Genomic DNA, 25335 nt, shown 5'->3' with positions numbered 1-25335 from the left:
AGGGAGGGAGAGGGGGGATCGTACAGTCACTCAACTGGCTTTGGTGCCTGAGGTGGAACTAGAACTCACAGTCTCCTGGTGATTGGCCCAAAGTCACCCAGTGGGCTTTCAGGCCTAAGGTGGGACTAAAATTCCCCCATCTCCTGCTGCTGATTGGACCAAAATCAACCAACTGACTTTCCTACCTGCCTAAGGTGGGACTAGAACTTCCCATCTCCTGGTGATTGGCCCCAAATCACCCAGCCAGCTCTCATGGCTAAGGTGGGACTAGATCTCACCATCTGGATTGGGGGGGGGGGCGGCGGCCGCAGTGTCCTTAGGCACGTCGAAAGTGCTTTTTCCATCCCACTGAGACTCTCCTTATTGGCTGACACGCAGCTCTAAAAAAAAAAGGGGGGGGGGATTTCTTTCAGATCCAGCAGTGACCCCGTCTGAGCAACTGATTAAATGGGTCTGTTGCATTAAAACAGAGCAACTTTTATTTTAATGGCATTTTTAAATTTTAAGATTCTTATTTACCGCGTTCACGTTTTAATACTTCGTTTTATTCTGTCTCCGTAAGCCCCTTAAAGTCACCATGGGCAAGATGGGTGGCATACAAATTTGATAAAATAGAACAGAACAGAACAGAATAGAATCTGGAAGGGACCTTGGAGGTCTTCTAGTCCTCCAAGGCAGGAAACCTTATAGTACTATTTCAGACAAATGGCTGTCCAGTCTCTTCTTAAAAACTTCCAGTGTTGGAGCAGTCACCGCTTCTGGAGGCAGGTTGTTCCACTGGTTAATTGTCCTCACTGTCAGGAAGTTTCTCCTTAGCTCCAGGTTGCTTCGCTCCTTGATTAGTTTCCATCCGTTGCTTCTCGTCCTGCCTTCAGGCGCTTTGGAGAATAGCTTGACTGCCTCTTCTTTGGGGCAGCCCCTGAGATACTGGAAGACTGCTATCCTGTCCCCCCTTGTCCTTCTCTTCATTAAACTAGACATACCCAATTGCAGCAACCGTCCCTTGTATGTTTTAGCCTCCAGTCCCCTGATCATCTTTGTTGCTCTTCTCTGCACTCTTGCTAGAGCAGGCATGTCAAACCCACGTCATGTGACATCACGCAATGTATCGGGCCGGTTTTGCCATTGCTGGCAATGGGGTGGGCGCGGCTTCCACGTGACGCGTCCAGCCCACGGGCCGACAGTTTGACACCCCTGTTCTAGAGTCTCAACATCTTTTGAAACTGGAGGACAGAAGGAACCAGGATACCGGGGACCCACGTGGGCCTGTGGGTGGAGATTCTGCCCCCAGTCCCCCCACCCAAATAAAACCCCCACTTCCCTGTTTTGGACCAGACCAGGCGCAGGACTTCCTTGGAAAATGAGGATCAGACAGACAGAGAGAGAGTAACAAGGGGCTTCTATGGACAGGACTGGGGGAGCAGGGGAAGGGGGGTCCAAAGGGGTGATGCTGGGGGTCTCGGCCGGCAGGCTGGAAGAGGGCTGGCTGCAACCGGATTACTTGGCCGTTGAGGATGAAGGAACCGGATCGTTTACGGAGTCCTGGGGTTTGGTGGGGTCTTCCTGGAGAACTGGGGTGCGCTTCTGTTGCAGACGCTCTTTGTGTCTGGCTCTGCGGGGGGGGGGGAAAGGAGGGTCAATAACACCCCTCAAGTGTTCCCGCTCGGCAGACAAGACACCCCCAAATCACACAGGTTTAGCAAGTAGCTCTCAACTTACAACCATTCATTTAACGACCGTTCCAAGTCGCAACGGCACTGAAAAAAGGGACTGATTTCCAGAGTGACTGCCTTTCCAGCATTCCCCCCCCCGTGGGTCACGTGATCAAAACGGACTCCTATTTATGACGGTTGCAGCGTCCCGGGATCACGGGATGGCCTTTTGCCACCTTTTGACGAAGCAAAGCCGATGGGGAAGCAGGGGCTCGCTTAACGACCAGCTTACTCACTTATCAACTGCGGTGATTCGCTTAACAGCCGAGGCTGGGAAGGTCGTAAAATGGAGCACACTTAACAAACGTCTCGCTTACAGCCCAAAATTTCTGGGGTCAAGCGTGGGGTCAAGGACTACCAGTATGTGGAGGCCTCGACAGCCTGATGCCTTCTGGAGGGGCCGGCCTACAACTCCCAGAATGCTTTGCCATCACAGCTGATGGGCCTATGAGACCCCCTCCCCTCTAGATAAAGATTCAACTCTTGTTTCTGATTGGTTCAAAGACTAATCTGGGTTTGCATCTTTCAATGTTACATCAATATTAATAATAATAACAACAACAACACCATTGGCATTGACAAATTCGCCATTAGTCAATTGCAAAAGGCGGCCTTACTAGGAACTGCTTCCATCCTGCAACGATATCTGTAATATACCATCAAACATCCACATCTGCCTATCCCAGGTCCTGGGTTAAGGACTCGATAGGTAGACAAATATGCCAAATCCAGTCTGAACATCTGGCTGACTATGCGATGATCCATAATAATAATAATAAAGTTGGAAGGGACCTTGGAGGTCATCTAGTCCAAACCCCTGCTCAGGCGGGAAACCCTATACCATTTCAGACAAAATGGCTGTCCAGTCTCTTCTTTAAAATCTCCAGTGTCAGAGCATTCACTGCTTCTGGAGGCAGGTTGTTCCACTGGTTAATTGTTCTAACTTGTCAGGAAGTTTCTCCTTAGTTCTAGGTTGCTAGTTTTCAACTCGGGTGGGGAGTGGAGGGTGGGTGGGAATAATATGAGTTTTTGTTTTCCGTCCTCTTAATTCACTTTTTTTTTTTTTAAATGTTCTCGCCTAGCTGTGTTTTGCCTCGGTTATTTCCCCCCCCCCTTTGGATTTTGTAATTTTAAATTTTAAAAAATGGAAAAATATACATACCTGCCTTGTTCCTTTGCCTTAATTAGGGCCTGGCTGATCATGTGGTCTCTCTCGTTCATTAAGCCGGTGTGAAGTTTTGCGATTTGCCTGCGCACAAAATTGAAGGCGTTCAGAAGCCAACGCGACAGTTGGGGAGGTTTCCATACGAGGCACGGGGAGAGAGAGAGAGAGAGAGAGAGAGAGAGAATTCCAGCACTGGGGAATTTAAGAGAGAGGTATCCCCTGTCTTCTCTCCACCTCCCATCACCCTGTGGAAATTCCCCTCTGGATGAAGAAGACACCAACTCAGCCAATTCCTGGCAACTCAACCCAGCTGTGCCTTCTCTTCCAAAATCTCCTGTTTCTTCCCAGCTCTGGGATTCCTTGACTTACAATCATTGATATACAAGGAACGGTTGCTGGAATTGGGAAGGTCTAGACCAGTGGTTCTCAACCTTTTTAATGTCGCGACCCCTGACCGGTCGTAAGTCGAGGACTACTCAACGGGTGCAGCACCGTTTGCAGAATGGGACTTTTGGTGGGCTCAGCAGGGCAGAGACAGCCTGGACAATTCCTATTGGCTTTGGAAAGCCAATAGAATTAGACTCTATTCAAGAGAGTCTATTCTATTGGCTTTCAAAAGCCAATAGAATAAAAGGGAGGAGCACAGCTAAGGAAAAGGGGGGAAAAAAATGGCGGAGTGCATTGTTTGGCGACCCCCGTGAAATGGTCGTTCGACCCCAAATGGGGTCCCGACCTACAGGTTGAGAACCACTGGTCTAGTTTAATGAAGAGAAGGACGAGGGGGGGACAGGATAGTAGCGTTCCAGTATCTCAGGGGCTGCCCCAAAGAAGAGGGAGTCAAGCTATCCTCCAAAGCGTCTGAAGGCAGGACAAGAAGCAACAGATGGAAACTAATCAAGGAGAGAAGCAACCTGGAACTAAGGAGAAACTTCCTGACAGTGAGAACAATTAACCAGTGGAACGACCTGCCTCCAGAAGTGGTGAATGCTGCAACACTGGAAGTTTTCAAGAAGAGACTGGACAGCCATTTGTCTGAAATGGTATAGGGCTTCCTGCCTGAGCAGGGGGTTGGACTAGATGACCTCCAAGGTCCCTTCCAACTCTGTTATTCTGTGATTTACTCTCCAGAGATGAAGGGAAGGAGGAGATGCTTTCTCCGCCCCTATTCCTGCTCTGGACTCAGTGTTCTCTTATCAGATGGGCTGCCAGTCTTCCTTCTTCCGTCTCCCAAGGTCATCCGCACAATGAAGGGTGCAGCCTTGCTGGACGCTGACAGATGGAAACGGCAGGCTCGAGGGAGCACTGAGTTGCCGGTGTGAATGGCACACACAGGCGGCTGTTGGGTTGAGAATTAGGCTCCTTGGGAAGGCTTTGTTCAGCAGGGGTGCGTCGGGACCCCCCCTCTCTCGCTGCCCACCTGCGCGTGGGATTCGAATCCATCAGTCTCTTCCCAGCTCCTTTTGAAGCATTCGTCTCCCTTTTTCAGGCTCAAGTGGAGTGCTTAATTGCCTGAGATGTGATTAAAGGCCGCTCCTGATTAATCTTTCCCTGGTCACAGCTGGCTAATGAGGCAAGGGATTAGAATAAAGAACCAGACGGTGGGTAGCGAAGGTTGGCAAGCTGCCATGCCCAGGCTGAGACATTCAGCAAAGGGGGGGGGGTTGACACTGGTGGAACAAACGCTGACGGAGCCTGTGAGGTCTCCGGGGGGGGGCTTCAAAACACGCTGAGCTGTCTCCTCAAAGCCATTTCGCCCTAGATCAAGCAACCTTGGCAACTTTCAGACCTGTGGACTTCAACTCCCAGAATTCCTCAGCCAGCATGTCACGTGTCCCACTTAATAATTCAGGACAGGGGTGTCCAACTGGGTGAACTCAATCCTCAGCTAAGGATCGGAGCCCACAATAGGCTGCTGCTGCTGCTGCTGTTAGTTTTGGGGCCTTCGGCCTGCAAGGAAGAGCACTGGCACTTAAGACTTATATACCGCTTCATAGTGCCTACAGCCCTCTCTAAGCGGTTTACAGGGTGAGCTTCTTGGACCCCCCCCCCCGTCCCTAACAATCTGGGTCCTCATTTTACCGACCTCGGAAGGATGGAAGGCTGAGTCAACCTTGAGCCGGTCAGGATCGAACTGCTGGCAGTCGGCAGAGTTAACCTGCAATAATGCATTCTAACTACTAAGTAAGTAAGTAAGTAAGGAAGGAAGGAAGGAATAGGAATGGGGAGGGAGGGAGAGAGAGGGAGAGAGAGAGGAAGGAAGGAAGGAATAGGAATGGGAAGGGAGGGAGGGAGGGAGGGAGAGAGGAAGGAAGGAAGGAAGGAAGGAAGGAAGGAAGGAAGGAAGGAAGGAAGGAAGGAAGGAAGGAAGGAAGGAAGGGGAATGGGAAGGGAGGGAGGGAGGGTGGAGGAAGGAAGGGAGGAAGGTAGCCCTTAGACTTATATACCAGTCCACAATGCTTTACAGTCCTCTCTAAGCTGTTTACAGAGTCAGCCTGTTGTTCCCAACAATCTGGGTCCTCATTTGACCGACCTCGGAAGGACGGAAGGCCAAGTCAACCTTGAGCAGGTCAGGATCGAACTCCTGGCAGCAGGCAGTGAGCTGCCCTGCAAGGAATCATACCTGTAGGATACAAAGTGAACCAGGAGGCTCCCGGACATGATCAGCAAACAGTAGATTACGGTCCTCAGGTTGCGTTGCTGTCTCCTCCTGAACTCCTGGTCTGAGTACCACTCCGGGGGCGTTTTGTGGAATTCCTGCCAGTAAGCATCATCCTCAGAGGGGTCTGGATTTCTGGGGAGGGGCGGGGGGGGAGAGGAAAGAGAACAGCGTGGATGAGGAGGAAGGGGAACCACAGGAGCTCGGACACCCTGAAAATATTTCAAAAAGAGAATACTTTTTTTTTTAACCCCAATACAGGTAGTCCTCAACTTACGACCATAATGGCATCCTAAAATTTCTATTGCTAAGGGAGATGCTTGTTGAGCCTTGCCTCGTTTTACGACCGTTCTCGCCCCGGTTGTTAAACGAATCAACGTGCAGTTCTGCAAGTCGATAACACGATTGTTAAGGGAAACCGGCTTCCCCCCCACTGACTTAGCTGGCTAGGAGGTCGTAAAAGGGGGATCAGAGTGACCCCGGGACACTCTGACCGTCATAAGTGCGAACCGGTTGCCAAAGCGTCCGAATTTTGATCACGTCACACACACCCCGGTGGATGCCGCTACAGCCGTAAGTGTGACAGACGGTTGTAAGTCCTCTTTTTTCCCGTGCCGTTGTAACTTCAGATTCAGTCACGAAAAAGACAGTCGTAAGTCAAGGACTCCCTGTATACTCCTTCCTTGCCTTTATTTACCTTCCGGCAGCTCGGAAGTGATCCGAGTGGAAAAAGTCTTCCGCCGAATGTCTGCGGGGGCCTTGACCTTCCCAGGCCTGCTGGCCGCTCCGTTGCTGGCGGTGGACGTGGAGGGGGTCGAAGGGGTCTCGGGCCGAAGGTCGCTGGGCTTCGGGACCCGGCCAAGCCTTCCGGAGGGTTTGCTGAGCGTCGTAATCTCGGCGGCTTCTCTCTTTGCTCAAGACGTTGTAGGCTTCATTCAGCTTCACGAACTGGCTGTGCAGCTCCGGGTTGGCGGGGTCGCTGTCCGGATGGAGCTGCCATTTGGACAAGAAGAAGCCTAAACCTGGGTGACTTTGGGCTGGGAGACGGTGAGTTCTAGTCCTGCCTTAGACACAAAAGCCAACTGGGTGACTTTGGGCCAATCACTCACCAGGAGACGGCGAGTTCTAGTCCTGCCATAGACACAAAAGCCGACTGGGTGACATTGGGCCAGTCACCAGGAGACGGTGAGTTCTAGTCCTGCCATAGACACAAAAGCCGACTGGGTGACATTGGGCCAGTCACCAGGAGACGGTGAGTTCTAGTCCTGCCATAGACACGAAAGCTGACTGGGTGACTTTGGGCCAATCATCAGGAGATGGTGAGTTCTAGTCGTGCCATAGACACGAAAGTCAGCTCGGTGACATTGGCCCGGTTCTTCTCTATCAGCCCAACCCACCTTGCCAAGTTGTTGTTATAAGGAAAAGAGGAGAAAGGCATGCTGGATATGTTCTCCACCTAGAGTCATTCAAAGAAATAATACACCAGCTTAGGTAAACGGGCTATAGAGGTGCGTTCACAGAACATGTGAAGCTAAACAAATGGAAATGGAGTTAACGTAATGGGTTGTATGAACCCAGCAGCTGTGGTGAGTTTATGATTCAGTCTATTGTGCACAGAGCATTGTGTGAACCCGGCGCGTCTGCTGAGTTCATATTTCAGGGTACTGAGCGAAGGGTGTTGTGTGAACCCAGCAGCTGTGGTGGGTCCGTGATGCGGTGCATTGTGGAGGCTTAGAAAAAAGGGCAAATGGACAAGCCGGGCTTTGTGTGTCACGCAGCCGCTCACGGACACTGTGAGCTTGTTTGCCAAGCTGCGCTTTGCCTCGAGACAGTGTGAAGCTCACGGAACAGCCCCGCCAATTGTGCGACATGGAGGGTGTCCTTCCCCAACACCGACAACATCGCGCCCGACCCAAGAGAGAAATAATTCAGGATAGGGGCGAGGAGAGGGGGCTCAGAGGAACTGTGTGCCTCTCCTTGATACCCCGTGGTTAAAAATCAAATTGGGGAGGGCGAGCCAGAAAGAGAGGTGGATGAGAGGAGGAGGAGAAGAAGAGGAAATAGAAAGAGAGATGGATGAGAGGAGGAGAAGAAGAAAAGGAAATAGAAAGAAAGAGGAGGGGGAGGAGGAAGAGAAAAAGAGAAGGAGAAGAGAAGAACAGGAGGAGGGAGACGAGGAGAAAAGAAGGAGAAGAGAAGAAGAGAAGGAGGAGAAGATGAGAGAAGAAAAGATGAGAAGGAAGAGAAAAGGAGAAGAGAAGGAAGAAGAGGAGAGGAAATAGAAGAAAAGAGGAGGGGAGGGGGATGAGAGGAGGAGGAGGAGAAGAGGAGGAGGAGGTGGTCACTAAATGGAACTGTTGCAAGTCAAGGAACAACCTGTATATAAAACATTAAACTATTAAGATAGTAAACCGCATTATAAGATGAGAAATTTTTGGACAGTGAAAACCATCATTCAACGGAATTCCGTAGTTGGCCTCCTGGATTGGTGGGTGCTCCATCCCTGGAGGTTTTCAAAAATAATCTGGACAACTGTTCGTCCAGGATGGTATGAGGCCTCCTGCCCTGAGCACAGGGCTGGACTAGAAGACCTCTGAGGTCCCTCCCAGCTCTGTCATTCTATGCTGTATGTTCAAACCAAGCCTAAGAACTTCCTTAGGAAAGTCCACAGGGGGATGTTTTTGGTTCAAGGCTGCCCTCTTCAGGAAAAAGTCAAACATTGCAAACAGATTTCCACAGAGCTTAACTAGGTTTTACGTGGTTAAACTAAGTTTGGCTTTTGAACCTCACACCCCGATTTTAGCCATTGCCCTCAAGTCTGAGCTTTTGAGGCTCCATCGTTTTGAGGCTCCATCGCAAGCTTTGTAGTTCCATCTGACATTTTCAGCACAGATAGAAGGAAATAGCAATCGCCCTTAGACTTATATACCGCTTCACAGTGCTTTACAGCCCTCTCTAAGCGGCTGACAGAGTCAGCTTATGGCCCCCAACAATCTGGGTCCTCATTTTCCCGACCTCGGAAGGATGGAAGGCTGAGTCAACCTTGAGCCGGTCAAGATTGAACTTCTAGCTGTGGGCAGAGTTAGCCTGCAATATTGCATTCTAATCACTAGGAAGGAAGGAAGGAAGGAAGGAAGGAAGGAAGGAAGGAAGGAAGGAAGGAAGGAAGGAAGGAAGGAAGGAAGGAAAATTAGGGAGGAGGGAGGGAGGGAGAGGGAAGGAAGGAAAATTAGGGAGAGAGTAGGTAGGGAGGGAGAGAGAGAGAGAGGGAAGGAAGGAAGGAAGGAAGGTAAGGAAGGAAGGAAGGAAGGAAGGAAGGAAGGAAGGAAGGAAGGAAGGAAGGAAGGAAGGAAGGAAGGAAGGGCAATAGCAATAGCAAATAAAGAACTCAGTTCAATATATTGTATTGTCCACGTGCTTTAAACCTATATACTTGCTGATGCTTTATTTAAATTTATAGTTGTACATCAGCAATTGGATGACCTCTGTAGATACTATATTCTAAATAAATAAAATAACCCATTTCCCCAACCCAGCTCTTCAACATACACAGCACTACAGCTCTTCTATCAATGCTGTCCCCAATTTAAACCAACCAAGACAATCAATGCATAACAATAAAGCTATGCAGAACATTATCACATACCCATCATGCATAAGTAATATAAAGAGTCCTTTTAAAAAGCTGTTCAACTTGAAAGCAGCCGGAGAGACATAAAATGTACTTTGTACATTGTGTAAAATCTGTTTTGGGGACTGCCTCAAATGAACCGCTGGTCACAAATCTTATCCCAGCCTCCCAATGGAGGGGTCCTCCTCCTTACCCACCCCACCCCCACCTCAAAATGGAAGCTTACCTGTTTTGATTTCTTAAAAAAGGCTTGTTTGATCTCTTTTGAAGTAGCGTTTTGTTTGATCCCCAGAACTTCATAGTGGCTAATATTTCTCACTGAAGACCTAGAAAGACGACATGGTTACTCTGCTGAAGATAAAACTTTAGAGAGAGTGAATTTGGACTTATTCTCAAGAGGGTTCTATTAAACCAAAATCAACTGTGATGTTCAAAAGCCTAGGAAGGTGAGACCTTTACCCATGTTATATAGCTGTGGTATTATTATTATCTTATCTTCTTCACGACCCCCTCTCATTGTTATTATGATTATGATTATATTTACTATTTTGCATGTACAGAGAACTTCTGCATCAAAGACAAATTTCTTGTGTTTCTAATCACACTTGGCCAAATAAAGTATTCTATTCTATTCTATTCTATTCTATTCTATTCTATTCTATTCTATTCTATTCTATTCTATTCTATTCTATTCCATTCCATTCCATTCCATTCCATTCCATTCCTTATTTCTATTCTATTCTATTCTATTCTATTCTATTCTATTCTATTCTATTCTATTCTATTCTATTCTATTCTATTCTATCCCATATATTCTATTTCATTCCATTCCATTCCATTCTTATTTCTATTCCTATTCCTATTCCTTTGCCATAATGGCGCAGTGGTTGCAGGCTAACTCTGTTCACTGCCAGGAATTCAATCCTAACTAGCTCAAGGTTGACTTAGACTTCCATCCTTCCCAAACTGGTAAAATGAGGACTCAGATTGTTGGGGGCAAGATGCTGACTCTGTCAACCACTCAGAGAAAGCTGTATAAAAAGGTCTATAAGTCTATAAGTGCTATTAAATGAATGGTTGTTAAGTCAAGAACTACCTGTATAGAAGAGATTTACATATCAACACTCACAGTTATTACAAGTACACATTATTTTTATGACTAGGTTTTTTTATCATATATATGTATATATGTGATAAGATAAAAAACCTAGTCATAAAAATAATGTGTCTTTGTAATAAGTGTAAGTGCTGATCTGTAAACCTCTTTTTGTAATCTCCACTTGTAATCGGTCTCACATGTAACAGGCATATGCACAATCAACCTCTTCTCCACTCCCTTTCCCCCCACCTCCCCTCAATTTAAACCCCACATCCATTGAGCCACTCCACTACCTCTAATGAGGTGAGAGGCGGCTTACCAAAGCTTATACCTTTTAATATAATTTGTATGTTGGAAATGGTGCTTCCCCCCCCCTCCCCAGGGTCTTATCAGTTCAAGTGCTTGAATTAATTGCAAGAACCGGACTCACCAGCCATAGATTGTGGAAGAAAAAGCCAGATGCTGAGAATTTTGGCAACGCTGGCAACAACGACAAAGGAAATGCAGATTAGCCAAGGCCATTTCTTGAAATCCTTTCCCGTGTTCTTATCCTGACAAATGACAAAAGACAGAGGGAGCCATTACAATGTAAGTGACTGCTCAGAGTTTATATTTACAGTATGTGTGATGTCCATTTCAAGGGGGGGGGTCAGCATAGTACAGGTAGTCCTCGATTTATGATTGCAATGGAGCCCCAATTTTCTGTTGCTAAGTGAGACAGTTGTTAAGTGAGTGTTGTCCCATTTTATGCCCCTTCTTGTGTTGAAGGAAAACTCTTCATCATGGTTCAGTCCAAGCCGGGGATAAACAACATGGCGACTGCTTTAGAAAGACAGTTGCAGTTTATTGAAGATGAGAGCCAGACAGGAAGATGGCTCTGGAAGAAAAGAGAGAGAGCACATGTAGGGAGCGGGTTTTTATACTCTCTGGAGCTTTTTGTTTGGAGTTGTTTCCTGTTCCTGTTTGAGGCTTTGTATTTCCTGTGTCATGTATTCTGACCCTGGCATCTGTGAGTTAATCCTATTAAGTCCTGTCTTAGAGTTTGGGTGGGGTATATAGATTTTAGGTGTCTTTGTCTTCTTAATCTTCTAGCTTCAACCTTCCTGAATGGTTTACATCTGCATTTTTATAGAGCTGGTTTCTGCTTGGGGGAGGGAGACTTGGGGCTATTAAGAAAACTGGGCATGCTTTTCTGCCTGTTTAAGATCCTTTGAGGAAATATATTTTTCTGCCCTTTTAATATTTCCTTCTCTGGAGGGGGGGATGACTTCCCACACTTGCTACAGCTGTTCAGTGAATCATTGCAATTATTAAGTTGTTAAGTGAACCTGGTTTCCCCATTGACTTCATTTGTCAGATCGCAAAAGGGGATCATGTGACCCCGAAACACTGCAACCGTCATAAATGTGAATCAGTTGCCAAGCATCTGAATGTTGATCACTGTGCTGTGACGGTTGTTAAGTGTGAAAAACGGTTATAGGTCACTTTTTTCAGTGCTGTTGTAATTTGGAACGGCCATTAAACAAATGGTTGTTAAGTCGAGGACTGCCTGTAGCAAGAAATAAACACAGACCCAACTAAAGGAAGAAACGCTCAGAGCAAAATTCCCAAATTGAAACCAAGGGCATAATGTCTCCTTTGCAATTTGCCGTGCATTAAAGAAGGATGAGTCAGAGGATGAACTGAGTGGCCTTTGACGGCCATAAATCAAAACAGAGCCAATAATTATAATAGACGGTAAGCCGGACGACTACAACTCCCATCGCTCAGCTGAAGCAACTGAGCATAAGAACCCACCTTACGCATAGGGTTAACCTTCAGAGAAGCGGAACTTTAAGAAGCCTGCCTGGTATTTCCGGAGGGGACGAAATAGAGGCAGGACCCCCTACGGCAGAAGCCACCCGGAAGTGCGGCGGAAGGAAAGTCCAAAACAATCCGAAGAGGAAACCGGAGAAAGGGATCATTGGACGTTTTGAAATCCGTAGGACTGCTCGTCCTTTAAAAAAAAAAAAATTCAAACCGCGGCCGCTCCCAACTGCCGGAGCAAACGTGGGAAGGTGACTGCGGAGGGGAACAAAAAGAGGGACGGGCAATGACGGGAGACACGGCGGTTACCATAGAAACTCACCAACGGGTGCGTGGACTTCGGCCGCCATTTTGTCCTCCCTGCCGCGAGCCCCGTAAGGGAGGGAGGGAGGGAGGGAAGGAGCAACATCCGGGTACTCTCGAAGGGCTCCCGTTCGTGCCTCCCAAGGGGCTGGTCCTACAACTCCCAGAATCCCTTGCTGAAGATGCTGAGGGGCAATTTTGAGATGCGAAATTGTAGCACGTTGGGTTGGAGGGGTCGTTTATTATCTTTTTCTGAAATTCTGATTAGGCCGTAGATAAGATAACCTTTATTGTCTTTTTTTTTTTTTTTACTGTGGGCACAACGGCACACATCACAAATCTGCCAAACAGGTATATCTTTCCCTCATGGTTTGGTGAAAAGTTGAAGTGAGTCAAGTGTTATGCACACAAACACATACAGTATGTTAAATAAGAAGCTAGGTTGGTGTTTCTCAACTTTAGCAAATCCCAGAATTCCCCAGACAACATGTTTTAAGACATGTGGACTACAAGTCCCAGAATTCCCCAGCCAGCATGCTTTTAAGAGGTTTGGCCTACAAGTCCCAGAATTATCCAGCATGCTTTAAGGGATATGGACTACAAGTTCCAGAATTCTCCAGCCAGCATGCTTTAAGATGTATGGACTACAAGTCCCAGAATCCCTCAGCTAGCATGCTTTCAGATGGGTGGACTTCAACTCCCAGAATTCCCCAGCCAGAAGGCCACAAATCTGAAAGTTACGAAGGTTGAGAAACGCTTAAAGCCTGTCAAATTTTTAAAAGTAGGTTATATTTAGGTGAAACAGACCAGCAGTGCCCTGAAACATTGTGGTCTCAGGCCCACATTACATTCTTAAAAATGATGGAAGGCCCCCAAAGGGTTTATATTTATATATAAATATAAGTTACATTTGTCAGTTTTTACTACACTAGAAGTTAAAAACTCAGACATTTAAAAATGTTCATTTATTTGACTACACAGAACTCTTGAAACGGTCTCCTAGTCACTTTGAGAACCGCTGCATTAAACCGTGTCAAATTTTATACATGCCTATTATGCACAAACATGTATGCATGCATATAAATTGTGTGTATATGTGAAAGGTAGACCAAGTCCAGTTTTATATACAACCACATTCACACACACAGTTTATATATTTAGATGTAACAGCCATGCAGAAGTCACATATAATTGGCAAAAAACTAAGCAGTGTCACATTTGTGTACAATACGCACACAAAGAGAAATTCTAAACGATGAGATTTTATAGATGCATGCAAACATACACATTTTAGATGAAAGATCAAGTTTACACACACATACGCTATATTCAGATTGTCAGTTTTTTTTTTTAAAATATGTTTGTTTATGGAGAGGTATATATTTGTGCATGTGAATGCAAATTCAAACGGATGTGTACACGTGCACACGCTTGGCTCTCTTTCTGATCTGAGTGATTTTCTATCCCTCCAAATGGTCCTGAGGTCATGGCTGTAGTGGAAGCAGAAGATCGGGGGCCGAGCAAGAATTGGCAGCCGGGGGTCTATCAAATGCACACTTGTCCCCCTCCTCCAGACCCTTTTTGCCAACAGCCAAGGATGCCCGAAGCCAAGTCCCTGACCTCTGACTCTAGCCCCACTGAATGAATCTTTGCTTTATCCAAAAGGGTTCCCCCCCACAAAAAAAAACTTAAATTGAAAGATGCCAGCTCCGAAGGTTGAAAGGCAAGGGAACAGCTAGCTGTGGGATCTCTTGCCAGGCCTGTGGGTCTTGATTTGAGAAAGAGCATACAGATGCTTTTTTGAAGGCGCCGGGCAAAAGGGCTTGCATTTGCTCAGCTGTGAAACACGCGGGAAGGCTGCCAGCAACCTTGCCATGAAAATCAGCCAGGGACCCCCAGCCAACAAACACACTTTTGTCAAAGGTGCGACAGTGACGTCTCCCTATCATTGGGAAGAAGAGAGAATGGACCGTCTATTTTATTTTTGAATTGGGGGGGGTTCCTACAAAGGGGCCAGTCAGGACAGCTTAGGAAAACCAGCATCAAAAGGGAAGTACGTTCTTGCCAAATAGAAATGCCAACATTTTCCATGGTATGAAGGAGAGGGAAAAGATAAAAAATGGCAGGGGAAATTAATGCTTCATGCTCCAGGCTTACATCAGGGGTTACCAATTTTTTTTGCAGAATTTTGAACCCCTGAAAATGAGAAATGAGTTTGTTTGTTTAACCAAGTAAAATTATTTTATTGGCATCCGGGTTGGGCAAAAATAACCATGCTATCAACCTTTAAGGATTCCATTTTAATCTATCTAACACAGGAGTTCTGGAATGTTTGGGTCCTCCAGTGACCCATTGTGGCTTTGCACAGGCAACGGGAGGAATGGACTTTAAAAGCCTGCCAATCTCTTAAGCAGAATTAAATCTTGCTCCTGTTTTATCCAGCTGAGCTTGTAACTGGTTTAAAGAGATAAAACAGGAAGTTTTTCCCGGACTTCCCCTTTGCTTGTGCAAACCCAATTCAGGGGTTTTTTTTTTTAAATTGCAACCCCTAAAGGAGAATATTTAGCTCAGGGTTGAAATGAGGGGTCCTTGGTATTCTCTGAGCTTGATTGTTTTTTTGCAGACGTTTCATCATCCGAATTAGGTAACATCATCGGTGCTAGAAGGGACATCTGCAGCACACCCCACTCCCTTGTAGCACTGATGATGTAACCTAGTTGGGTCGTGAAACGTCTGCAAGAAAACAACCAAACTCAAACCCCTCAAATTGCAACCCTTCTCCATGTTGCCCCTGATCACAGGTATCTATGCTTGTTTGTCTGTCTGACAATCTTTCTTCCGTAGCATCTGATTTTGACATTTTCTATGAAAAGTCGCACTCTTAAAGCCAGGTCTCTCTTTGTCAGTTGTAGGACCTTGGTGAACGCCCAGCCGTGCCATCCTTTGGAGCTGATCCTTTGTGGAATCATCCAGGAAATAGTCGAATAAAGATCGATTAACTGAAGAAACAGATCTTTGATTGCTGTTGCAAGACGGGTACGCCACAACTTGAGATTTTCCTAATGCTTAATCATTCATTATGCATAGTAGGTGGGTTAAGCATGGATAGTAAAGTAAGCCAAAGTCCCCAATCTTATTTTATTGTGTGAACCTGCCCTATGTATTAAAGCCAATGCCAGCTAAAACACCACCACAATTACCTAGCCTAGCCACTTCCAAAGCTGCCTGACTCTTAGGACAAGCAAACCAACTTTATCGCAGTATCCTATTAACAACAGCTTTGACCTAGAAACTAATTAGCTTAAACTAACTCGCTTTGACTAATTAGTTCAATTAATTAACTAATTAACTGATCATCCAGAGATCGTAAAGTCTGCTGATTTCAATTCTATTTTTTAAAAAAACAAAAATAAGCAGGAGAAACGAGATGATACAGGTTGTTTCACCCTGGTTTGGGCTTCAGTCCCCAAGGGTCTTTTTTCCTTTCCCTTCCTCCAGTTCATATAAGTCCTCACCCCCAATTCTTCCCACTGAGATTAACATTAATTAGTGCCCATTACAAATCAGATTATACGCATCCCGTGCGCGTGTGTGTGCAAATCTCTCCTGAATGGAGCTATTGCCAGACAGGCATATCAGGTGCTGGCCTGTTTTTATTTTTTGGGCTGAGCATTTAAAAAAAAAAAAAAAAAAGATCTGAATCCTTTTTAAATCTGTGGGGGGGAAATTGTGGGGAAAAAATGCTGAGCTGTCCAAGGAAGGATTCTTCAGCAAAGCTGCAGTGAGGCTGCTGCTTTTTTCCTTCTGCAGGAAATTTATTTCCACTGAACTGCAGCGACTGCATTCAGGGTTGCGAAGGAGCCCATCTCTGCTCTGTAATTAAATTGAAGTCTTATAATCTCATCCATCTCAGCTGAAGGGCTGATGTGTTTTTTTGGATTTATAGCATCTGCAACCGGGTCCAAAAAAGCTCAATATCAGACATGGCGAATGGAGATTGTGGAGGGAATCAAGAATTAGCATGAAGCCTCATTTTTTTTAAATTTCTTTGTCCTCCCTGTCAAATGTTCCTGCTATTCCCCCCACCCTCCCGAAATAGGCTTTTTCACGATCCAGATAAGGGTTGCCAGCTTCTTTCCAGCCTCCTCCTTTAACTGCAGACACTCCAGCCATAACCTTTCTTTCTAACTTGTAAAAATAAGATTGTTCTGTTGCGATTAAGCTGCCGGATTTTCAAATCCTTGCTTCTGCACAGCTGCGACTGTTATAGAAGCCCTGCCTTCTTTTATGTCTCTCCACCCCAATCAGAGAGAAGCAAATCAAGATTTAAATTTTTTTTGAACAGTTGGCAGCCCTGATCTAAATTCCCCCTTGTCTTAACCTCCTGCTGTTTTCCTTCTTCCCATCAACTCCGTCCACGTGGCCCTCCGGAATGCACGAAGGGCAGCAAAATCTGAAAAATATCGCTCTGGCTTTGTGTCAATCCCACCCACCCGCTGGCAGGGGAATTTCTAGTGCCAGGGCATCTGAACACCGCTCTCTATCCAGCCGTGACGACCACTGCAAGTTAACCATGGATAGCTTGACAGGTTGGCTGTCCTCATGGGCAAAAGAGACAGTCTCTGAGTTTCAAACAAGAAGGCTAAATTGTTTGGACAGGAGGGAGCACATTGGCATGCCCAACAGCTGCTAGGCTGATCTAGGAAAAAAAAAACGTTGATAAAAGTGAATGCAGATAGTCCTTGACTTACAAGAGTATGTTTAGTGACTGTTCAAAATTACAACAGCACTGAAAAAAGTGGCGTATGACCGTCTTTTACATTTAGGACCATTGCCAACATCTCCACAGTCACGGTTTCAAAATTCAGACATTGGCAACTGACTCATATTTATGACGGTGGCCGCGTCCCAGGGTCATGGGACCTTCTGACAAACAAAAGTCCATGGGGAAGTCAGATTCACTTAACAACCGAGTTATTCACTTAACAGCTATGATGATTCACTTATAATAACGGGCAGGACAAGAAGCAACGGATGGAAACGAATCAAGGAGGGAAGCAACCTAGAACTAAGGAGAAACTTCCTGACAGTTAGAACAATTAACCAGTGGAACAACCTGCCTCCAGAAGCGGTGAATGCTCCAACACTGAACGTTTTTAAGAAGAGACTGGACAGCCATTTGTCTATAATGGTATAGGGTTTCCTGCCTGAGCATGGGGTTGGACTAGATGACCTCCAAGGTCCCTTCCAACTTTATTATTATTATTATTAAAGATTGTAAAATGGGGCAGAATTCATTGTCTCGCTTAGGAACAAAAAATTGGGCTCAGTTGTGGTCGTAAGTTGAGGACGACCTGCGAAAAAAAGACAGGGGAAAACAACCTGGAATTTACTGCTTTTCCAAATGGAATTTTCATTATTGATCTCTCAGTTCTGAGTGTTCCTTGGGATTGTCCACAGAGAGGCTGGCAACAGGATGGGGGGGGGACCTCCGATACTATAAGTCAGGGCTCTTCAAACTTGGCCCTTTGATGACTTGCGGACTTCAACTCCCAGAATTCCTCATGCCTGGCTGAGGAATTCTGGGAGTTGGAGTCCACAAGTCATCAAAGGGCCAAGTTTGAAGACTCCCTACTCTAAGTAGTAATTCCATCACCAATCTATAGTCGCAGGAAGCTGAAGAATGATGAGCTGAAGTGGCTGGCTGGGGAATTCTGGGAGTTGAAGTCCACAGGTCTTAAAGTTGCTAAGGTTGAAAAACATTGCTGTGTAGACGCGTACTGGGGAACCCCCCCCCAAACCAGAGGGAATGCTGGAAGTTTCCCCTTTCTCTTTTTCAGGTGACTAAAGGATGGACCCAGATATCTCCTTACTGTTCCAGTGCCCGGCTTCCGGAGGTATCCCCGAGTCTGATGTCCGAGTAGAACTTTCCCCCCTCTACGACCGCAACTCGCTGCCCGCAGATCAGGCCCGAATCGACAGGGTTTGGGCGGCGCGTTGCCAGCAGAACCCGTGGCTTTTCAACGGGGCCAAATTTCGCCTCCACTCCGTCAAGCTGGATGGGACCCTTTTGACTTTCCACCTGGGGCTGACCAGCTATAAGGACTTCGTGGGCACCAACTTGGCAAAGACCGCCAGGCAGCTCCGGGAGCAGGGAGAGCAGGACTTTGGGAACAGCCAAGCCTATCTCGCCGACCCCCTGGGTGTGGGTGCCTTGCTGCAGACGGCAGACGACAACTTTGTCTTCTTGCGACGCAGCCTGTGTGTGGGGGAAGCCCCGGGAAAGATCGACGTTCCTGGGGGACACCCGGAGCCTCAGGTGGGCGTCTGTACCCGGTTTGAGGCATTCTGGAACAAAGGATTATATTTAAGGAATTCCTTAAAGAATTAAGGAATTCCGCTAATCTTAGAAGCAGGCAGTCCTCAATTTACAATCCCCGGAGCCTAGAATTTCAGTCATCAATGCTTGCGGTTGTAAGTTGAGGCCCGAATAACCCGATTCAATTTTACAACCATTTTTATGATGTTTGTAAGGTGAGTCACCGTGGTGACTGAAGGAATCATGAAACAAATCCAGCACACCCAAAGGTCATAAATTATGATCACATGACCGCAGGCCACAATCAGTGTGAAAGCGGGTTAAATGTGATCACATGACTGCAGGGAGTGTGCGCTTGCGCAGGAGTCATAACTTTTGACGCCGGGGGATAAATCACCTTTTTAAAGTCCACCCTGACCTAGAATGGTTGTTAAGCAGCCGTCGTAAGTCGAGGACTGCCTGTATTATATCTCCTTACCCCTATAAAGCTACAGAGGTGGTGTCATTCTTTTGGAAAATGGCAGCAACAAACAGAAACTCTGTCTGACCTTCTCTCCAGTTGATTTCTTTTTTTAATATAAATGTTATTAGTTTTAATAGGGTTGGGGATAAAATGGGGTTGGGGTTAGGATTGGGGTTTGGGTTAGGGTTAGGGTTGGGGTTTTCCCAGGTAACATTTTCAATATTTAGCAAACAGCATATTATCTGGGTACATGTATTTAAGTAAGAAGAACAGATGTATGAAAGATAAAGAAGATACAGACTACTATCAAATTTGGAATTTCTTTTATTCTTGGTTAGAGAAAAGAATGAAGGATTAGGAATTGAACATGTATTAGCATAGCAAACTCCAGACAACTTGTTGTTTGGAAAAATTAACATCTGTTGATGAAAAAAGAAATTAATAAAAATTTTTATTAAAAAAAAAAGAATAACAGATATAGTTAATAAGTAAACCATATTAATTAATCACTCCGTCGCCTTCTTCTTACTAATACATATTCAAAATTACATGTCACATTCCTTTCTCTCTGACTTGTTTTTCTAGCCATTGACAAAAGTTATCTATCCCACATTCTAAAGCAGTGGTTCTCAACCTTTTTAATGCCGTGACCCCTAACCGGTCGTAAGTCGAGGACTATTCAATCGGTCGTAAGTCAAGGACTACTCAACCGGTGCAGCACCGTTTGCAGAATGGGACTTTTGGTGGGCTCAGCAGGGCAGAGACAGCCTGGACAATTCCTATTGGCTTTGGAAAGCCAATAGAATTAGACTCTATTCAAGAGAGTCTATTCTATTGGCTTTCAAAAGCCAATAGAATAAAAGGGAGTAGCACAGCTAAGGAAAAGGGGGAAAAAATGGCGGACTGCGTTGTTTGGCGACCCCCCATGAAATGGTCGTTCGACCCCAAATGGGGTCCCGACCCACAGGTGGAGAACCACTGCTCTAAAGTGAATGCATACATGTATTTATGTTGCTGATGGATGCTGGGTGCAGCCCTTACTCCGGAGTAGGCGTATTTGCTGCTACTGCCCTCTCTTTGCAGGCTGCGTTAGGAAAGGACGCTCCGGAGAGATCCTTGATCCGCCATCAGGACCTCCCGGGAGATCTGGTGGTCAGGGAACTCTTCTCTTCCGTGCTTCGTGAGGTCCAAGATGAGGTGAGAGGCTGGAGGACCAGAAGGAGGCCTGGGGTTGGACCGCTCTCCTTCCGCTGCTTCCCGACCCACCTTTTCTTTTTTACCTGCTCCCAGGTGAACCTTCAGCCAGCCACCCTCAGCAGCCCTCTTTTGCTCGGCATCGTTCGGAACGAAACCACCGCAGGCCGGGGCGGCGCCGAATTCTACGTCAGGTAACGCTTTAGGGGGGGAGGGGTACAGCCCGTCCCCGACTTAACGACCAACAATGGGGCCCCAGATTTTTGTGGCTAAATGAGACCTCCGCTCATTGATTGTTTGACCCCCATTTATTTATTTATTTATTTATTTATTTATAAGACTTATATACCGCTTTAAGTGCAAGCACTCTCTAAGCGGTGTACACCAGTAAGCAATGTATATATATATTTACATTGCCCCCAATGATCTGGGTTCTCATTTTACGACCTTGCTTGCTGCGTTTCTTAAGCGAATTGCTGCAGGGGTTAAGTTAGTCACACCGGTTACCCCGCAGGTGCAGCCTGACCTCGGAGCAGGTGAAGCAGCGTTACGCTCTGGGGGGTCCAGAAGCTCAAGAATCCGTCAGCATCCTCTTCGCCAGCCGAGAGGTAGGTCTGTGAACCCCTGGTCCAGGGGCGGCAGAGATGGAGAAAGAGAAAGGAGCCCGGGAGCGAGGCTGGAGAATAATATGCGCCAATTTCTAGCATTCAGCTCAGGAAAACAGGGAGGAAGAGTGGTAGACCCCGACAGTGATTCGTTCAGTGACCGTTTGAAGTTACGGTGGCACCGAACCAAGTTTTCACGCTTACGTTGCAGCCTCCCCCCCCCCGCCCCCGGTCACAGGATCAAAATTCAGACGCTTGGCAACTGGCTGGTATTGATGACGGTTGCAGTGTCCAGGGGTCACGTGATCCCCTTTTCCGACTGTCTGACAAGCAGAGTCAGCTGGCTTTCATGCCTAAGGCGGGACTAGAACTCACCGTCTCCTGGTGATTGGCCCAAAGTCATCCAGCTGGCTTCCATGCCTAAGGCAGGACTAGAACTCACCGTCTCCTGGTGATTGGTCCAAAGTCATCCAGCTGGCTTCCATGCCTAAGGCGGGACTAGAACTCACCGTCTCCTGGTGATTGGCCCAAAGTCATCCAGCTGGCTTCCATGCCTAAGGCAGGACTAGAACTCACCGTCTCCTGGTGATTGGTCCAAAGTCATCCAGCTGGCTTCCATGCCTAAGGCGGGACTAGAACTCACCGTCTTCTGGTGATTGGCCCAAAGTTGCCCAGCTGGCAACTCATTTTGGCATCTCTCTCTCTCTCACACACACACTCACTCTCTCTCTCCCTCCCTCCCTCTTTCTTTCTTTCTTTCTTTCTTTCTTTCTTTCTTTCTTTCTTTCTTTCTCTTTCTTTCTCTTCCCCTTCTCTTTCTCATTCTCCCTTTCCTATCCTTTTTTTCTCTCTTTCTCTTCCCCTTCCCCTTCTCTTTCTCTCTCATTCTCCCTTTCCCATTCTTTCTCTCTTTTTTTCTCTTCTCCCTTTCTCTTTCTCCCTTTCCCACCACTTCTCTCTCTTCCCCTCTTTCTCTCTTTCTCCCTTCCCCCTTTCCCTTTCCCTTTCCCACTCCCTTTCTCTCTTCCTTTCTCTCTCTTTCTCTTCCCTCTCTTCTTCTTTCTCCCTTTCCCACCATTTCTCTCTCTCTTTCACTCACTGTCTTTCTCTCTGTCTCCCTTTCCCTCTCTCCCTTTCTCTCTTTCTCTTCCCCTTTCTCATTCTTTCTCTCTCTCCCCCTTTCCCACCGTTTCTCTCTCTTTCTCTTCCCCCTTTCTCTTTCTCTCTTTTTCTCCCTTTCACACTCTTTCTCTCTTCCCCCCCTTTCTCTTTCTCTCTCTCTCTCTCTCTCTACAGGATGTCCTGTCGATGGAGCAGAAGGGCGAGTGGTGGAATCAACTCTGCCCCTCAGCCAAAGGGGCAGTGAAACATTACACAGAGGTCCTGGGAGCGCGTCAGTAAAAGTCCACCTATAAACTCTCACCGAAGAACTGTTCAGAATAGCTTTACCGAAACATCCACCGGCCACAAATTCACCGGTTCCTACTTTTCAGCGAAGGAAGGCAGTTAGGCCAAGACTCTCCCCTCTCTGAAGAAAACAGATTGGTAAGGTCTTCCAGCTCCTAGAACTGTGTCTGTTGGGCTCCATTTTTCAATAAAGAGCGTTTTTTTGTAGACTAAAAATAATAATAAAGAATTCTCATCTCAGGTATAATTCCAGATGCTAGGATAGTTTGGGTAGGTTTCTGAGCCTGCGTTCCCTGTCCTCCTCTCTACTCATCTGGCCGCTTTCTATTCCTACATCCCACCCTTAGGAAATGTCTTAAGCTGGAATCTACATTGTTGGCTGGGTTGTTTTGTCCCCAAATTAAATTGCAGTCCTGAAGTTTGCACGGTGTTTGATGGGCGGCTTATAAGCTTTGCACCGTGAACATTGGAGGTGAAAGAATGAAAAATGTGCCTTGTGTTTTTGTAAGAAGCGAAAAACCGAACCAAAACAGATTTTTGAGTCCAATAGTGTCTTCAGTATTTATAGGGAACCAGCAGTTACTTTAATGTGTTTGTTTTTGGTTTAATGTGTTAGGAGAGCTGGCTGTTGTGGTTCGTAAATCGTGATTTGGGACTCACCGTGTGGTCTGAACACAGCTGATTGCATTCTCAGTTTTTTTGTTTTGTTTTTTTAAACTGTGTCGAGTTTGGGCTGCAACTGATGGAATAAACCACGCTTGCCTGAGTTTACAAAACTTCCAGCCCCGATGGACGAGCAACAATGTCTGGATGGACAAAACAGTGTCTTAGGAAAACGTCCAGCGGCTGTTGCGTGTGCGAATTGCAAAAATGCACGATTAAGAAGCTGGCACAAAATGCTTCCGCTGCCCGTTGGCGGACTTAAGGAGCTCTAAATATTCAGACAGCTTCAGAGTGACCTATAAGAACCAGGGAACCGAGAAGCTGAAGTTGGGCCAGGAGAACCACAGAATTTCAGAATATTTGGCAGATCCCCTCGCCGAGTCCTGATTATCTGGATTATTGGCATCTTGGAGGCAATTGATGAACGACAATCTGGGTACCCTCCCTATCCATCAACATCTTATCCCCAGCCTGAGCAGCTTAGTGGCTGAGCTCAGCTGTTGCTCAGCTGATGTATTTGTTTCATGATTTCTGCTTTACTAGGCTAGAGAGGCAGGGAAGATTTTTACTGTGCTGACATCATGCTTAACTGGGTCAATGGGAAACCGGGATATGGGGGGGGGGTCTGGGGACACCAAACTGGGTTTGATTTACTCTTATAATAGCAACAGCACTTAGACTTATATACCGCTCCGCAGGGCTTTACAGCCCTCTCTAAGCGGTTTATAGAGTCAGCCTGTTGCCCCCGACAATCTGGGTCCTCATTTTACGAAGGAAGGAAGGAAGGAAGGAAGGAAGGAAGGAAGGAAGGGAGGAAGGAAGGAAGGAAGGAAGGAAGGAAGGAAGGAAGGAAGGAAGGAAGGAAGGAAGGAGCTACATGACCCACTGGGGAAAAAAATTATATTTGACTGGGTTAGTAGCTGAGGCTGATGTGTTTTCCTTCTTTTGGGAACGGCACCTTTTATTCCACACAGCATTGTTGACCGGCGTGACTCCCACAGGTCCTGTGTGTGCTTCACAGCACCTTCTGCGTAGAATGGCAAATACATGAGGGCATCTTCTTAGACTGTTTAGGGCAGCCTGCAAACCACACCGACCTAAGGACCGGGACAAACAAACCCACTGAAAAATGGCCACCTCAAATCTACATATCTTACTTCGGTCTCTCTCTCCGAACGTCCTTCTGCTGAGCAATGATTTTAAAATGCATCCAATCACAGCCTGCCCTAAATACCAGCAAACTGTCTGGGCTTGCAAAGTCTTCCCCGGTTTAAAATCCAGGCACTGAAGACAGAATGCAAAGAAGCTGAAATCCCAGGAGGAGAGGAAAAAAACAAACTTGCTTTGCCAGGAGGAAAACTATCCCAGCTGGCCAGACGGAATAAAAGCAGACATTGGAAGAAGCAAAACAAAACAAAAAAAATTGACAGAAATGGCAGTTTTCATCCATTGCTCCCATTTCAGCCGCCGGCTTGTGTGTGTGTGTGTGTTGTACCTTGGGGATGTGATGGTCTGAGAGTTTTGGTAGGGGTTTTTTGTTGTGGTTTTGTTTTTCAATCCCTTTTATATTCAGCTGTTGTCCTTGAAATGACTTTCCAGGACACAACAGCTTAGCCATACGAAGAAGGAGCGAAGAAAGGCAAGACTGACACCCAGTGGTAATCTGGGCACAAGACTGCTTTTAAAAAAAAAATTATCTTAAAATACAGGCATTCCTCGACTTACAACAGTTCATTTAGTGACCGTTCAGAGTTAAAACGGCCCTGAAAAAAAAGGGGCTTAGGGCCCTTTTCCACACCAACGCTGCGGCGTCCCCACATAGCCACGTGATCAGACTTCAGACTCTTGGCCACTGACTCGTCTTTACGATGGTCGCAGCGTCCCCGGGGGGGGTCACTTGGTCCCCTTTTGCGACCTTCTGACAAGCAAAGTCCATCAGGGGGGAGCCGAATTCGCTTAACGACCGTGTAACTGACTTAACTGCAGTGATTCGCTGGAAGGTCGTATAATGGGGCAAAACTCACTCAATGACTGTCTCGCTTAGCAACCGAAATGTTGGGCTCAGTTGTGGTCGTATGTTGAGGACCACCTGTGTTGGTTTGGAGAGCCAGTTTAGAACATAGAGCCACAGAGTGGGAAGGGACCCTGGAGGTCATCTAGTCCAACCCCCTGCTCAAGCGGGAGACCCTCTACCATTCCAGGCAAATGGCGGTCCAGTCTCTTCTTGAAGACCTCCAGGGTTTACAGGCAGTCCTCGGACTTACAACCACAGTTGGGACCAGGATTTCCGCAAGACCCTTGTTAAGTGAGTT

General features: G+C 46.6%; 2 protein-coding genes across 10 annotated transcripts; one reads left to right on the top strand and one right to left on the bottom strand.

Moving 5' to 3' along the window:
- Positions 1-1382: 1382 nt before the first annotated feature.
- On the bottom strand, positions 1383-12453 carry DNAJC4 (DnaJ heat shock protein family (Hsp40) member C4). 3 transcript variants are annotated; one of them, XM_039363432.1, is made up of 7 exons: positions 12392-12453; positions 10694-10814; positions 9391-9490; positions 6231-6526; positions 5498-5668; positions 2875-2961; positions 1383-1612 (listed from the first exon to the last, which is right to left on the bottom strand). In XM_039363432.1, the coding sequence occupies exons 2-7, from the start codon at positions 10783-10785 to the stop codon at positions 1498-1500; spliced, it is 861 nt and encodes a 286-aa protein (XP_039219366.1). In that variant the 5' UTR covers positions 10786-10814; positions 12392-12453; the 3' UTR covers positions 1383-1497. The 3 variants fall into 3 exon arrangements, with proteins under 3 accessions (XP_039219366.1, XP_039219367.1, XP_039219368.1); XM_039363433.1 differs by lacking the exon at positions 12392-12453 and adding an exon at positions 12061-12201; XM_039363434.1 differs by lacking the exon at positions 2875-2961.
- On the top strand, positions 10715-22998 carry NUDT22 (nudix hydrolase 22). Of its 7 annotated transcripts, XR_005559138.1 has the most exons (8): positions 12262-12397; positions 15279-15408; positions 18213-18691; positions 20238-20351; positions 20445-20542; positions 20863-20956; positions 22250-22498; positions 22977-22998. XR_005559138.1 is itself a non-coding variant. In XM_039363427.1 (7 exons), the coding sequence occupies exons 3-7, from the start codon at positions 18224-18226 to the stop codon at positions 22352-22354; spliced, it is 879 nt and encodes a 292-aa protein (XP_039219361.1). In that variant the 5' UTR covers positions 10715-10851; positions 15279-15408; positions 18213-18223; the 3' UTR covers positions 22355-22604. The 7 variants fall into 7 exon arrangements, 6 of the variants coding, with proteins under 6 accessions (XP_039219361.1, XP_039219363.1, XP_039219360.1 ...); XM_039363427.1 differs by lacking the exons at positions 12262-12397; positions 22977-22998 and adding an exon at positions 10715-10851 and having other exon boundaries at positions 22250-22604; XM_039363429.1 differs by lacking the exons at positions 12262-12397; positions 22977-22998 and adding an exon at positions 11255-11272 and having other exon boundaries at positions 22250-22604.
- The last annotated feature ends 2337 nt before the right edge of the window (positions 22999-25335 follow it).

Source organism: Crotalus tigris, unplaced genomic scaffold (genome assembly GCF_016545835.1).
Source record: "Crotalus tigris isolate CLP2741 ecotype Arizona unplaced genomic scaffold, ASM1654583v1 scf7180000019553.37968852642:3898890, whole genome shotgun sequence".
Taxonomy (NCBI): Eukaryota; Metazoa; Chordata; class Lepidosauria; order Squamata; family Viperidae; genus Crotalus; species Crotalus tigris.
This window is presented reverse-complemented; position numbering and strand designations above follow the sequence as displayed.